Source organism: Lathyrus oleraceus, chromosome 6 (genome assembly GCF_024323335.1).
Source record: "Lathyrus oleraceus cultivar Zhongwan6 chromosome 6, CAAS_Psat_ZW6_1.0, whole genome shotgun sequence".
NCBI lineage: Eukaryota > Viridiplantae > Streptophyta > Magnoliopsida > Fabales > Fabaceae > Lathyrus > Lathyrus oleraceus.
In genome coordinates this window covers 476,021,029-476,033,969 of record NC_066584.1, presented here as the reverse complement: position 1 = coordinate 476,033,969, position 12,941 = coordinate 476,021,029, and the positions used below count along the sequence as shown (strand labels likewise).

At 38.3% G+C, this 12,941-nt stretch overlaps 1 protein-coding gene across 1 annotated transcript; it reads left to right on the top strand.

Moving 5' to 3' along the window:
• The first annotated feature begins 275 nt into the window (after nucleotides 1-275).
• LOC127096344 (uncharacterized) lies at nucleotides 276-2,164 on the top strand. The gene is made up of 2 exons (XM_051034928.1): nucleotides 276-332; nucleotides 1,772-2,164. Exons 1-2 carry the CDS (start codon nucleotides 276-278, stop codon nucleotides 2,162-2,164), a joined length of 450 nt encoding a protein of 149 aa, XP_050890885.1.
• Nucleotides 2,165-12,941: the final 10,777 nt, after the last annotated feature.

Here is a 12,941-nt window from a genome sequence, read left to right as displayed (position 1 = left end):
GACTGGTCATTGTTTATGATTTTAGCCGCAGGACATGGGTAAAATTTCTAAAGCACAAGAATGAGTCACACTCTATATTCACTAGATTCTGTTCTAAAGTGTAAAACAAATTTGACTCTAAAATCATCAGAGTCAGAAGTGATCATGGTGGAGAATTCGAAAATAAGTTTTTTGAGGAAATTTTTTATTCAAATGGAATATCCCATGATTTCTCTTGTCCTAGAAATCCACAATAAAATGGGGTTATATAAAGGAAGAATATGACTCTCTAAGAAATGGCTAGAACCATGATTAACGAAACAAATGTGGCTAAGCACTTTTGGGCTGAAGCAGTAAATATAGCATGCTATATTTAGAATAGAATCTCTGTTAGACATATTTTGGAGAAGACTCCTTATGAACTGTGTAAGGGAAGAAAATCCAACATTTCTTACTTTCATCCCTTTGGTTGCTCTTGCTTTATTCTCAATACTAAAGAACATTTGAACAAGTTTGATTCAAAAGTACAAAAAGGTATTATGTTAGGATACTCAGAGCGCTCTAAGGGCTACAAAGTATACAATACAGAAACGAAAATTATGGAAGAATCAATACATGTCAAATTTGATGATAAGCTTGACTTTGAAAAGTCAAAGTTAGTTGAAAAACTTGCAGATCTGGAGATAACTCTTCCAGGTTCTGACGAAAAGACTAAAGAATCTGAGGAAGCTGAAAAGTAAAATCCAAAAACAACTGAAATCTCAAATGTACAAAAAAGATCAAGAAATCGTCCAAACATCTCTGAAGAATTGATTCTGGGAAACAAGGATAAACCTGTCAGAACAAGGTCTACATTCAAAGTATCCGAAGAAACCCCTTTGGGATTAGTGTCTCTAATAGAGCCTACTTCCTGTGATGAGGCACTTCAAGGCAATGACTGGATTCTTGCAATGGAAGAAGAACTTGATCAATTTACAAAGAACGACGTCTGGGATCTGATACCAAGGCCAATAGGAACCCACATTATTGGAACAAGATGGGTGTTCAGAAACAAACTAAATGAAAAGGGAGAAGTGGTATGGAACAAAGCACGACTGGTGGCACAAGGTTACAGACAACAAGAAGTTAGAAGTTATCTGAATCATTGGTGGTCTGAAACATTTAAAATTGAAATGGAAAAATAGGCTCTAAACTTAACATTTGGTGTTTGAATCTGACTCTGATACTTCTACTAGTTAGAAGTTATCTGAATCAGAAATCCTCAGGATCCAATCTCTTGGGATTCCTAAAGATCAGATAGATCAACATGTGGTCTCTCTTGCGTCTGACTTTGGATCTTCCAGACAACTGTCTAGCACAGAACTCAAGAGACAGACCTTTGAGATTTTCTCAAGCAGTATGCTAATTTGTGGATTAGACATCCATCATTAGCTGTAATTAATTTCTCCCATAGCGTGTCAACTCATTTTTCTGTTCCATCATTTAATTACTGTTTCTTATTCCCATCTAACGCTGTCGTTTTGCATGCTTACCTTATGTACTTATACTTGCCACAATTCTCACTTTCACACTTTTCACTCACATCCTACACAAACCCTTGTTCTCTCAACCTTCAAGCATTCTCAAGCATCTTCAAGTGTTCTTCCTCAACCTTCATCTTTTTCATGGATTCCCAGCAATAATCAGTTTACAGCTATTCTTAACAAATGGAATCAACGGAACAACCTTCAACCTCTTCCCAACAAACTACTATAACAACGACTTCATTAGAGAACCTGGAGAGAGGTTGTAGGCACGTCTGGCCAGAGAGGCAGAAGAGAGAGCTAGAAGAGAAGCTGAAGAGAAGGCTCGCTTGGAGGAAGAACAAAGAGCAAGAGAAGCTACAGAGAAGGACGTTGTTGAGGTTGTTGCTGTTGCTGAAGCTGAAGCCAAAGCAAAGGCTAATGCTGAAGAAGCAGCACGCATAGCTGTAGAAGAAGCCGTTAAGGTAGGGAACGACGCTCTGACTCAGGGGGAGAAATCTCACTCTGACTTTGGTCCTCTATTGTTGAAGACTCTGGAAGAGCTACAGAAGGAGCAGCAGATTGTGAGAGCCAGACTGGATCAACAGGACTCTATCAACTCCAACATTCAGAACCTATTGTCTCAGTTGCTTCAGAGGATACCACCTCCTCCAAATTCTTAGGCACTTAGGACTTGTTTGGTTGCCTTCTCTACTTTCTTATCTCATATGTATTCTTTAAGTGTTTTTCTCTCTGTTCTTTATAGCTTATCAACTCATCTGTACTTCTTTTTCACATATGAATTATCTTTTGTCTCTATGCTTTTTACTAAGTCTTTTTGAGTCTGACAAAAAGGGGGAGAATAAAAATAGCTCTGATGAAATAATATCTAAGCCTCTTGCTGCACTGAGCACGTTTAAAAACTTATGAAAATCCTATGATTTGCAGGAAGTATCTAAAAACAGGCTACTACGCAAGGAGATCTCGTAAGAACATCTAAAATTTATTGTGATCTATCTCAGGGGGAGTCGTCACTCATTTGACTCTGAGATAACTGTTTTAAATCCTTGTTGAAGTATCATTGTTTCATCATCATTCTGAGGTTTTTGTCATCATCAAAAAGGGGGAGATTGTAAGAACAAGATTTTGTGTTTACAATTCATCTTTAAGGTTTTGATGATATCAAAGGATGAAACAAATTGGTACCCTAACAAATTTATCTATGTGTGAAGGACTCTAATCGAAAAAGGATCAGATAGACATACATCTGACAATCACGTAAGTCTATAATAACAACTTAGAAGATATTTAAGCAAAGGTTCTGACTCTAAAGAAAAGAAAGCGCACAAAGTCCGACGGAGAGAAGACTCAGACACTCTGAATCTGAACAGTGCATTCAACAGATCTGATGACTTTACAGTATGAATAAATCACTATCAGAAAGACATCAAGAACTTCATTATGATGTGAGGGGTGCTAACACTCATATTAGCAAAGCTCACTAAACGGTTTTCATTGAGTACAACGGATGTGAGGGGTGCTAATATTTTCCCCTCACATAATTGACTCCCTAACCCAAATTTGGTTGCGATGACCATTTTATTTTTATTCAAGGGTTTTATTAACACCTTCTTTTTACTTTTAGAATAAATAAAGTTTGGTGGCGACTGTGTTGTTTTTCGAGTGTTTCGTTACGCTCGGGTATTTTTTATGTCGCGACAGATCATATTTGAGTATTTAGTGTTTTGTAATAACACAAGGGCATTTTGATAAAGTAATATGGCTAAATCACAAACTCACTAAAGGTGTTTTTAAAGCCTCTATTTCTCGATGAAAATAACCTAAAAATGTTTTGGAGCCTAGCCAGATGAATTGGAAACTGCAAAATGATTATGACATGTATTTTGAAATATCCAATAGATTGAATAAGAGAAACGCGAGTTCATAATTGATTATGACAGTGTCTTGAAGAAGGGTAATGACTTTCTATCAAATCTTTGCAAAATGGGAAAAAAATAATTGATTGTTCAGGTCATCTAATTAATTGGAATAAGGACCCAGTCGATTAGACAATTAATTTTTCCCATTGATAGTTTCCTTTTTTTGTGTGTCTCTCCCTTCACTTTTTCAAATCCATAAACATGATATTTCTCACCTTCCTCACTCTCTATAAAATAGTTTTACTTTCTCTCATATAAATTTAGCCATAGCACTTTGATAAAGGTTCTTATGTTTAAGTGAGGAAATTATTCTGGAAAGTGTAATATTCTAAACTCACATAGAGTTATTTTTCGTCTTGAGTGAATATGTCTTCCTTAGGAAGTGTTTTGTTTAGGCTCAAAACTAAATTCTTTAAAAGCTTTGGGTGGAGGTTTAGTGTTAAATCTCTATTTGGTTTGTGAGTTGAGCCACCTAATGAAAAGCTCTATTTATGTTTTCTTGAAGATAACCACTAAAAAATTTTATTATTGGTTCTTAAGTACATATCGATGTAAAATCTTAACTTGGTTCGAGATCATCTAGGTGTAAAATTTTAGTTCAGTTTGTAATCAGCCTGTGTAAAACCATGGTTTGGTTCAGAGGATGTCTGTTCAAAACTTTGCATCTGTTTGAGATAAGTCCGCATAAAATTTTGATTTAATCTTGGATACTTATCTCTCAAAGGTATGTTCGTGTTTGGAAGGAGGATTAACCGCTTCACTTCATTGTCCGTTTTTTGGTTGGAAAGATGTCATTCTCCATATTGATCATGGTGGTGAGTTTGTAAACCATCATTTTGAAAGCTTTTTTAACAAAAACGAGATAACTCATAAGTTTTCATGTCCGTGTACTCCATAAAAAATGGTGTTATTGATCATAAAAATCGTGTTTTGAAGAATTGGCTCAGCCAATGATAAGTGAAATGAGTTTGCTTATGTACTTTTGGGAGAATATGATTAATATTGCATGTCATGTCTTGAATAGGATGGTCATCCGACCTATACTAGAGAAGACATCTTATGAGATATTTAAAGGTAGGAAACCTAATATTTCCTACTTTTGTTTTTTGGTGGAAAATGCTTTATTTTAAATAACAGTAAATCTTAGTAAATTTGACGTAAAGTCTGATGAAGGAGTTTTTCTAGGGTACTCATCATCGAGTAAATCTTATGAAGTTAACAACAATAGAATGTCTTATGCTGGAGAGTTGTTTCATGTTACTGTTTATGAAACTAGACCCCAAAAATCACGGAAAGGTAGTCTTCATGATTTTTCAGGTTTTATAACAAAACAATAATAAATAACAACACTCCGAAAGAAGATCCTCTATGAGAAAAAGAAATTAGCAAAGATAAAGAGGAAATCAAACAAGAGGAAGAAAAATAAGAGACCTAAACTCAGTTACCTCTAGACTGTATTTTTATAAAAGATCATATGTTAGATCAGATGCTCGACGATATTAGGAAGGGCGTGAGTACAAGATCTCAGGTTAACATTTTATGTGAGTATTATGCTTTCATATCCCAAATTCAACTTAAGACTATATCTATTTATTTAGTTGACGATGGATGACTTCTTACTATGCAAGAAGAGCTCATTTAATTTAAACATAACTTTTGGGACCTTGTTCAATATCCTCAAGATAAAGCTGTCATTAGCAGTAGATGGCTGTTTAGGAACAAGTCGGATGAAAATGGCATAATTACTAGAAATAAAGATATTAAGTGGCAAAAGGTTATAGTCATGCCGAAAGGATTGACTATGATGAGACTTATGCTCCCATAGCTTGTCTTGAGGCGATAAATCTCCTTTTGGCATTTTCCTACTTCATGTATTTTAAGTTGTATCAGATGGATGTAAAATAGATTTGTCTTAATGGTTTAATAAACAAAGAAGTACATCTCACTCAACCTTATGGTTTTGAGGACTATGAAAATCCTAATTTTGTTTTAAACTTAAGTGAGTCCTCTATGGTCTCAAACAAGCTCATATATCTTGGTGTTAGCGCCTTAGTGGATGTTTTATAAAACCAGGATTTAATCATGGTAAAGTAGACACTGCTTTGTTTATAAGACATAAAGATAATCATATATTATTATTTATTATTTAGGTTGATGAAATTATATTTGGACCTACTGCCAAATTTTTTTGCAAAGAATTTGTGATTTTGATGCAGTGTAAGTTTGAAATATCATTAATGGGAGACTTTACCTACTTCTTTGATTGGAAATAAAGAAAAATTAAGTTGGCACATTCATGAGCCAGACAAATTATTTCTTGGAGCTCCTAAAGAAATATGATATTAAATATTCAAAAATCTTATCAACTTCTATGTCTTCAAATGTGTAGATGGATAAATATGAACAAGGCATAGAGATCAACATTACCAAATATATATGTATCATAGGATTTTCACACTATTTAACCGCGAGTAGGTCAGATATTATATTTAATGTGTTCATGTGTGCTTGATTTCAAGTGACACCTAGGGAATCCCACTTTAAGATCGTAAAAATAATTTTAAGGTGTCTTAATAGAACCTCACATCACTGTCTTTGGTTTCTTAAGGGTAATCAGTTTAGATTAATAGGTTTTTCTGATTCTTGTAGGTGTTTCATTGGCTGCATTATATGGTAAAACACTAGCTGGATTCTAATGTCTTGACTGATGTCATGACATGGTGTGTATGTGTGACTGCACTGTAGGTTAGAATATCTAACTATACTCTGATGTCTTGACTGATGTCATGACACACTTGAGTAGTTACTGCAGGATTAGCTAATACAGGATTTATTGAATGTCAAACTGGATGTTGTGACATTCATCCCTGTCAGCAGATACTAAGGAATAGAACAGCTGGTGTTCTGTTAGAACTTAGTATTTATTTCCAGTCTGGTTATCAAGGAAATACCAGACCTGGCATAAGGCCTACTGACTGAATGTCAAACTGGATGTTATGACATTCATCATTGACAGCATATACTGAACAATAGACAGAGTGGTGTTCTGCTATACTTCAGCATGTTTCTTAGTCTGTTCTTCAAGAAGATAACAGAACTGACTTAAGGCCAAATGTGTAAATGTCAAATTGGATACTTTGACATTTATTAATGTAAGCTGTTACTGTAGTATGGTCATTTTGGTCATATACAGGTCAGCAAAATTGTACAGTCTGTTTTCTGGAAAAACAGACTTAGCATATGATCCTTGATGTCAAGCTGAATGTCGTGACATTCATTCCTGACAGCATATGCTATATTGTAGGTTGTTCAGTTTTTTGTTTCAGCTTTTTCTCAGGCTATTCTTCAGGGATTCAACAGCTGAGAGAAAATCCAGGAAATCAACAACCAAGCTACATTTAATGAACCTAACAAATAGCCTATCCTAGATGTGGAATTTAGGGGAACTCGCGTGATCTTAAATTCAGGAGAATACAAGTGCAAAGGCCCAAGTACTGCAATATAAAAGGAAGTCGTTCCTTCATTCAGAACTGGGGATTTTGAGGCGTGAAGATTTAGTGTGTCCATCATACTTCACTGCTGTATTTTTGTGAGTCTTGTATTAGACATATCTTGTAAGCCAAGCCATTATCACGTAGATGATTGCTTTGGCATAGGGTGTTCATTGAGTTGTAAGTGTTGTGTCGCTCAAAGCTTTTAAGCGTGAGTGTTGTGTATCTTGATTAAAGCTGTTAAGCACAATCAAGAGTTGTTTGAAGTGTGACTTCAAAATTGTCTTTAATATTGATTAAAGGTAGTAATCACTGAGGTGATTGAGGGGGAGTGAGTAGGAACTCTGATCTTAGAGTAAGATTGAAATTGCATTGGGTAGGGATTAAGTGAAGAGTTGTAAACGGGTGAGTTTAGCTTTGAATTAATACTACTGATAGTGGATTTCCTCCCTGGCTTGGTAGCCCCCAAATGTAGGTCATGTTGGACTGAACTGGGTAAACAACTACTTGTGTTATTTACTCCACTTACTTTTAAGTTTTGCATAATTCTTGTCTGTGCAGAATTGGATGTCATAACAACCCGTGTGACATCTAAAGTCTGGTAACTAGAATTTCAATTGGCATCAGAGCAGGCACCCTGCCTGTTAATATCTGAGTGAGATCTAGGGAAGTTACTTTCTAGTACCATGGACAAGGATATAGGACACTCAAATAGACCACCCATGTTGGATGGCTCTAACTATGATGACTAGAAGCCTCGTATGATAGCCTTCTTAAGGTCTCTAGATAGTAAAGTCTGGAGAGCTGTCAACAAAGGATGGGAACATCCAACAAAGACAGGTGAAGATGGAGTCAGTGTGCAGATTCCTAAAGAAGAGTGGGACAAGGAGCAAGAGGCATTAGCTCTTGGAAATTCCAAGGCCTTGAATGCATTGTTCAATGGAATCAGTAAGAACATCTTCAGGCTGGTGCACCACTGTGAACTAGCTAAGGAAGTTTGGGATACCCTCAAGGTAACTCATGAAGGTACTTCCAAGGTGAAGATGTCCAAACTTCAGATGCTGACCACCAAGTTTGAAAATCTGAGGATGAAAGAGGATGAGACTATTCATGACTTTCACATGAATATTCTTGAAATTGCAAACACCTCTGGTGGACTAGGTGAGAAAATGGCTGAAGAGAAACTTGTAAGAAAGATTCTCAGGTCCTTGCCTAAGAGATTTGCTATGAAGGTCACAGCCATAGAGGAGGCGCAGGACATCTGCAATATGAAGGTGGATGAGCTAATTGGTTCTCTCCAAACCTTTGAAATGGGCTTGTGTGAGAATGCTGAAAAGAAGAACAAAAGTGTAGCTTTTGTATCTAATGCTGAAGAGGAGTCAGAAGCAGGATACACTGGAGGTGATGAAAGCATATCAGAAGCCTTAGCCATGCTTGGGAGACAGTTCAACAAGTTCGTGAAGAAGATTGATCAAAGAGGTAGACCTAATGTCAAGAACATCCCGTCTGACATTAAGAAAAGATCAACTTCTGAAGAGAAGTTCAACCACGGCAAGGGAATCCAGTGTCATGGTTGTGAAGGGTATGGACACGTCAGAGCTGAATGCCCTACCTACCTCAAAATGCAAAATAAGGGGCTAGCTATCACATGGTCTGAAGGAGATTCTGAAAGTGAATCTGAAGGAGAATCTGCTAAACATGTCACTGCACTAACCAGTGTTTGTGCCACTAATGATGACTCAAGTGCAGATCAACTGACCTTTGATGAACTTGCTGCAGCTTATAAAAAGCTGTGTGTCACCAGTGCAGAAGTACGTGTACAAGGAGAAAAGCAGAGGAAACTCATCAAGGAGCTGGAAGATGAGAGACTGAAGCATCTGACGACCATAGAGGATCTAAATGGTGAGATAACCCTGCTGACCTCCAAGCTGAATCAGATGACTAAATCCATCAGAATGATGAATAAAGGAACTGACACCTTGGAAGAGATCCTAAAGGTAGGACAGAAGTCTGGAACCACATCTGGTTTAGGCTTTGGGAAAAGATCCTCAGCTGAACGCAAACGCCCAAAGGCTAAAGTTCAGAAATTCAAGGGGAAGTCACATCCAATGTCTCAACATCGGGGAACCAGGATGACTAATCATCAGAAGAGGAAATTCCAGAAATGGAAATGTCACCACTGTGGTAGGCTTGGGCATATAAAAGCCTTCTGCTACAGGCTTCATGGTTACCCGAACCAAGTCCCTCATGTCAGACCTAAGCATAAGACATTTAGGCACCATGTCTCCAACCAGAAGCGACAATGGTATGCTAGGTTAGCCCACACAGCTCTAAGAGCTTCTATCAAAGAAGACTGGTACTTTGACAGTGGATACTCAAGACATATGACTGGTATGGAAAATCTATTGGCAGATACCCAACCTCACACTACCAGCTATGTGACCTTTGGTGATGGTGCTAAAGGAAAAATAAAAGGTATGGGTAAGCTGGACTGCTCTGGAGTTCCAAAATTGAATAATGTGTTATTAGTAAGAGGACTAACTGCAAACCTCATCAGCATAAGCCAGCTGTGTGATCAAGGGTTCTATGTTCAGTTTACTAAGGAGCTATGTATTGTGACGAATGGTGACAATCAGGAAGTTATGAGAGGATCTAGGTCCAAAGATAACTGCTATCTGTGGGAACCTAAAGTCTCAAACTTCTCCACAATATGCTCTTCAGTCAAGGAAGAACAGGAGGTGAAGCTGTGGCATAGACGCCTTGGACATCTCCACTTACGGGGAATGAAGAAGATCATATCCAAGGAAGCAGTCAGAGGAATTCCAAAGCTGCTTATTGATGAAGGAAGAGTCTGTGGAGAATGCCAGGTGGGCAAGCAAACCAAGATGTCACATCCGAAGCTCGGACATCCTACTACTTCCAGAGTTCTGGAACTGCTGCACATGGACTTAATGGGACCTATGCAGGTTGAAAGTCTGGGGGGAAAGAGATATGCATACGTGGTGGTTGATGACCATTCCAGATACACGTGGATAAGTTTCATCAGAGAGAAGTCAGATACATTTGATGTCTTCAAAGACCTGTGCATCAGACTTCAAAGGGAAAAGGACAGTTGTGTTGTCCGAATTAGGAGTGATCATGGTACGGAATTCAAGAATTCCAAGTTTGATGAGTTTTGCTCGTCTAAAGGAATAAGTCATGAATTCTCTTCCCCTATAACTCCCCAGCAGAATGGGATAGTTGAAAGGAAAAATAGAACTATCCAAGAATCTGCCAGAGCTATGATTCATGCAAAGAAGCTCCCTATGCACTTTTGGGCTGAAGCTATGAATACCGCGTGCTATGTTCACAATAGAGTCACCTTGAGAAAAGGAACCTCCTCCACTCTGTATGAAATATGGAAAGGCAGAAAACCCACTATGAAGTGCTTTCATATCTTTGGAAGTAAATGCTACATTCTCACAGATCGTGAACAGAGAAGGAAACTGGATCCCAAAAGTGATGAAGGTATATTTCTAGGATACTCCACTAACAGCAGGGCGTACAGAGTGTTCAACTACAGGACCAATGTCCTGATGGAATCCATAAATGTTATTGTGGATGATAAAGAGGAAGGAATCGATGTCATAGAGGATGTTGCAACGTTCCCTGACAATTCAACAGACATTCCAGTCAAGTCTGAAGAAGTACAGGAACCTCCTCCTGAATGTGAAGTAGATGCAACCACCAAAATGCCATCTATCAGAATTCAGAAAGACCATCCTAAGGATCTTATCATAGGGGATCCCAATAGTGGTGTGACTACCAGGTCAAGGGGAATTAGCTCAAATTCCTGTTTTGTTTCCAAGGTTGAACCCAAGAATGTGAAAGAAGCCCTGACTGACGAATACTGGATCAATGCCATGCAAGAGGAACTTGAGCAGTTCAAAAGGAATGAAGTATGGGAGCTAGTTCCAAGACCTGAAGGGACCAACATCATTGGTACCAAGTGGATCTACAAAAACAAGTCTGATGAGAAAGGAGTAATTACTAGGAATAAAGCAAGACTAGTAGCTCAAGGATACACTCAAGTTGAAGGGGTTGATTTTTATGAGACGTTTGCTCCTGTGGCTAGGCTTGAGTCCATCAGATTGCGGTTAGGTATAGCATGCATTCTGAAGATTAAACTGTTCCAAATGGATGTGAAGAGTGCATTCTTGAATGGCTACTTGAATGAAGAAGTCTATGTGGAACAACCTAAAGGGTTCTGTGATCCTAACCAACCTAAGCATGTATACAAGTTGAGGAAAGCCTTGTATGGGTTGAAGCAAGCACCTAGAGCATGGTATGAAAGGTTGACCGAATTTCTGACCTCAAATGGATACAGAAAAGGTGGAATAGATAAAACCTTGTTTGTGAAGGATGAAGACGGCAAAATCATGATTGCTCAAATCTATGTGGATGATATAGTCTTTGGTGGTATGTCAGAACAAATGGTAACACATTTTGTTCAACAAATGCAATCTGAGTTTGAAATGAGTCTGGTTGGGGAACTAACCTACTTTCTTGGAATGCAAGTCAACCAAATGGATGACTCTATGTTTCTCTCCCAAAGCAAGTATGCCAAAAACATAGTTAAGAAGTTTGGTATGGATAATGCTAGGCACAAGAGGACTCCTGCTCCTACTCATCTGAAGTTAACCAAACATGATGGAGGGCCTAGTGTTGATCAATGCTTGTATAGAAGCATGATAGGCAGTCTACTATACCTAACTGCAAGTAGACCTGACATTTCTTATGCAGTTGGAGTGTGTGCTAGATACCAAGCAGAGCCTAAAGTGAGCCACTTGAATCAAGTCAAAAGGATTCTCAAGTACATCAATGGGACTTATGACTATGGGATGTTGTACTCACATGGATCTGAGCCTGTCCTATCTGGGTACTGTGATGCTGACTGGGCTGGGAGTGCTGATGACAGAAAAAGCACATCAGGAGGATGTTTCTTCTTGGGAGACAATCTCATATCTTGGTTCAGCAAGAAGCAGAATTGTGTATCTCTGTCCACTGCAGAGGCTGAATACATAGCTGCTGGAAGCAGTTGTTCCCAACTGGTTTGGATGAAACAGATGCTCACTGCGTACAATGTCACTCAAAATGTCATGACATTGTTCTGTGATAATCTCAGTGCCATCAATATTTCCAAGAATCCCATCCAATACAGCAGGACCAAGCATATTGACATTAGACATCACTTCATCAGAGATCTGGTGGAAGACAAGGTGATCACCTTGGAACATGTAGCCACTGAACTTCAACTGGCTGACATATTTACAAAGGCTCTGGATGCTACTCAGTTTGAAAACTTAAGGGGAAAACTGGGAATATGTCTCTCTGAGAACTTATAGCAACCACTGATGTTTGGGATGTATTGTTTAATATCTCTGCCTATTAAACAATTGGAACTATGCTCTGATTGGTCAACAGATCATAGCTATGCCACTTGCAACAAGTGTGGCAACAAGAGGGTAAGGAGACACCCTAACGTGAGAAGGCCTATGCACCTGCAGGAATTCAAGGATGTTGTTCATGCAGGAGTGGTTCTGGATGTCAGAAACAAAGTCATGGCATCTGGTATGGTTGTACCTACAGTAAAGCAAAAGTGGGTGATTACTTGATCAAAGCTGTGAAGCAAGATCAAGTGGGTGCTAACTTGGTTGAAACTGTGAAGTAAAACCAAGTCTGTAATTCTGTCATTTTTTCTGTTTATGTTGTTGGCTTTGGCAACATTTTTGACAAAAAGGGGGAGTAACAGGTGATACCCCAGACAACAGATTGGTCTGTTAAAACAGACTTTCATGACAGATTCGAAGATTCCCTCCTCTGCAGCTGATGTGTGTTGAAGTTTTTATTTAACTTCTGTACCTCTGTATGTGTGTTGTGGATGTGTGCTGCAATTAGAAGTTTTTATTTAACTTCTGTATGTGTGTTGTTATGTGAAGTTTTATTTAACTTCCATGTGTGTGAGTGTGCTGCCACTCTGAGTGTATTAG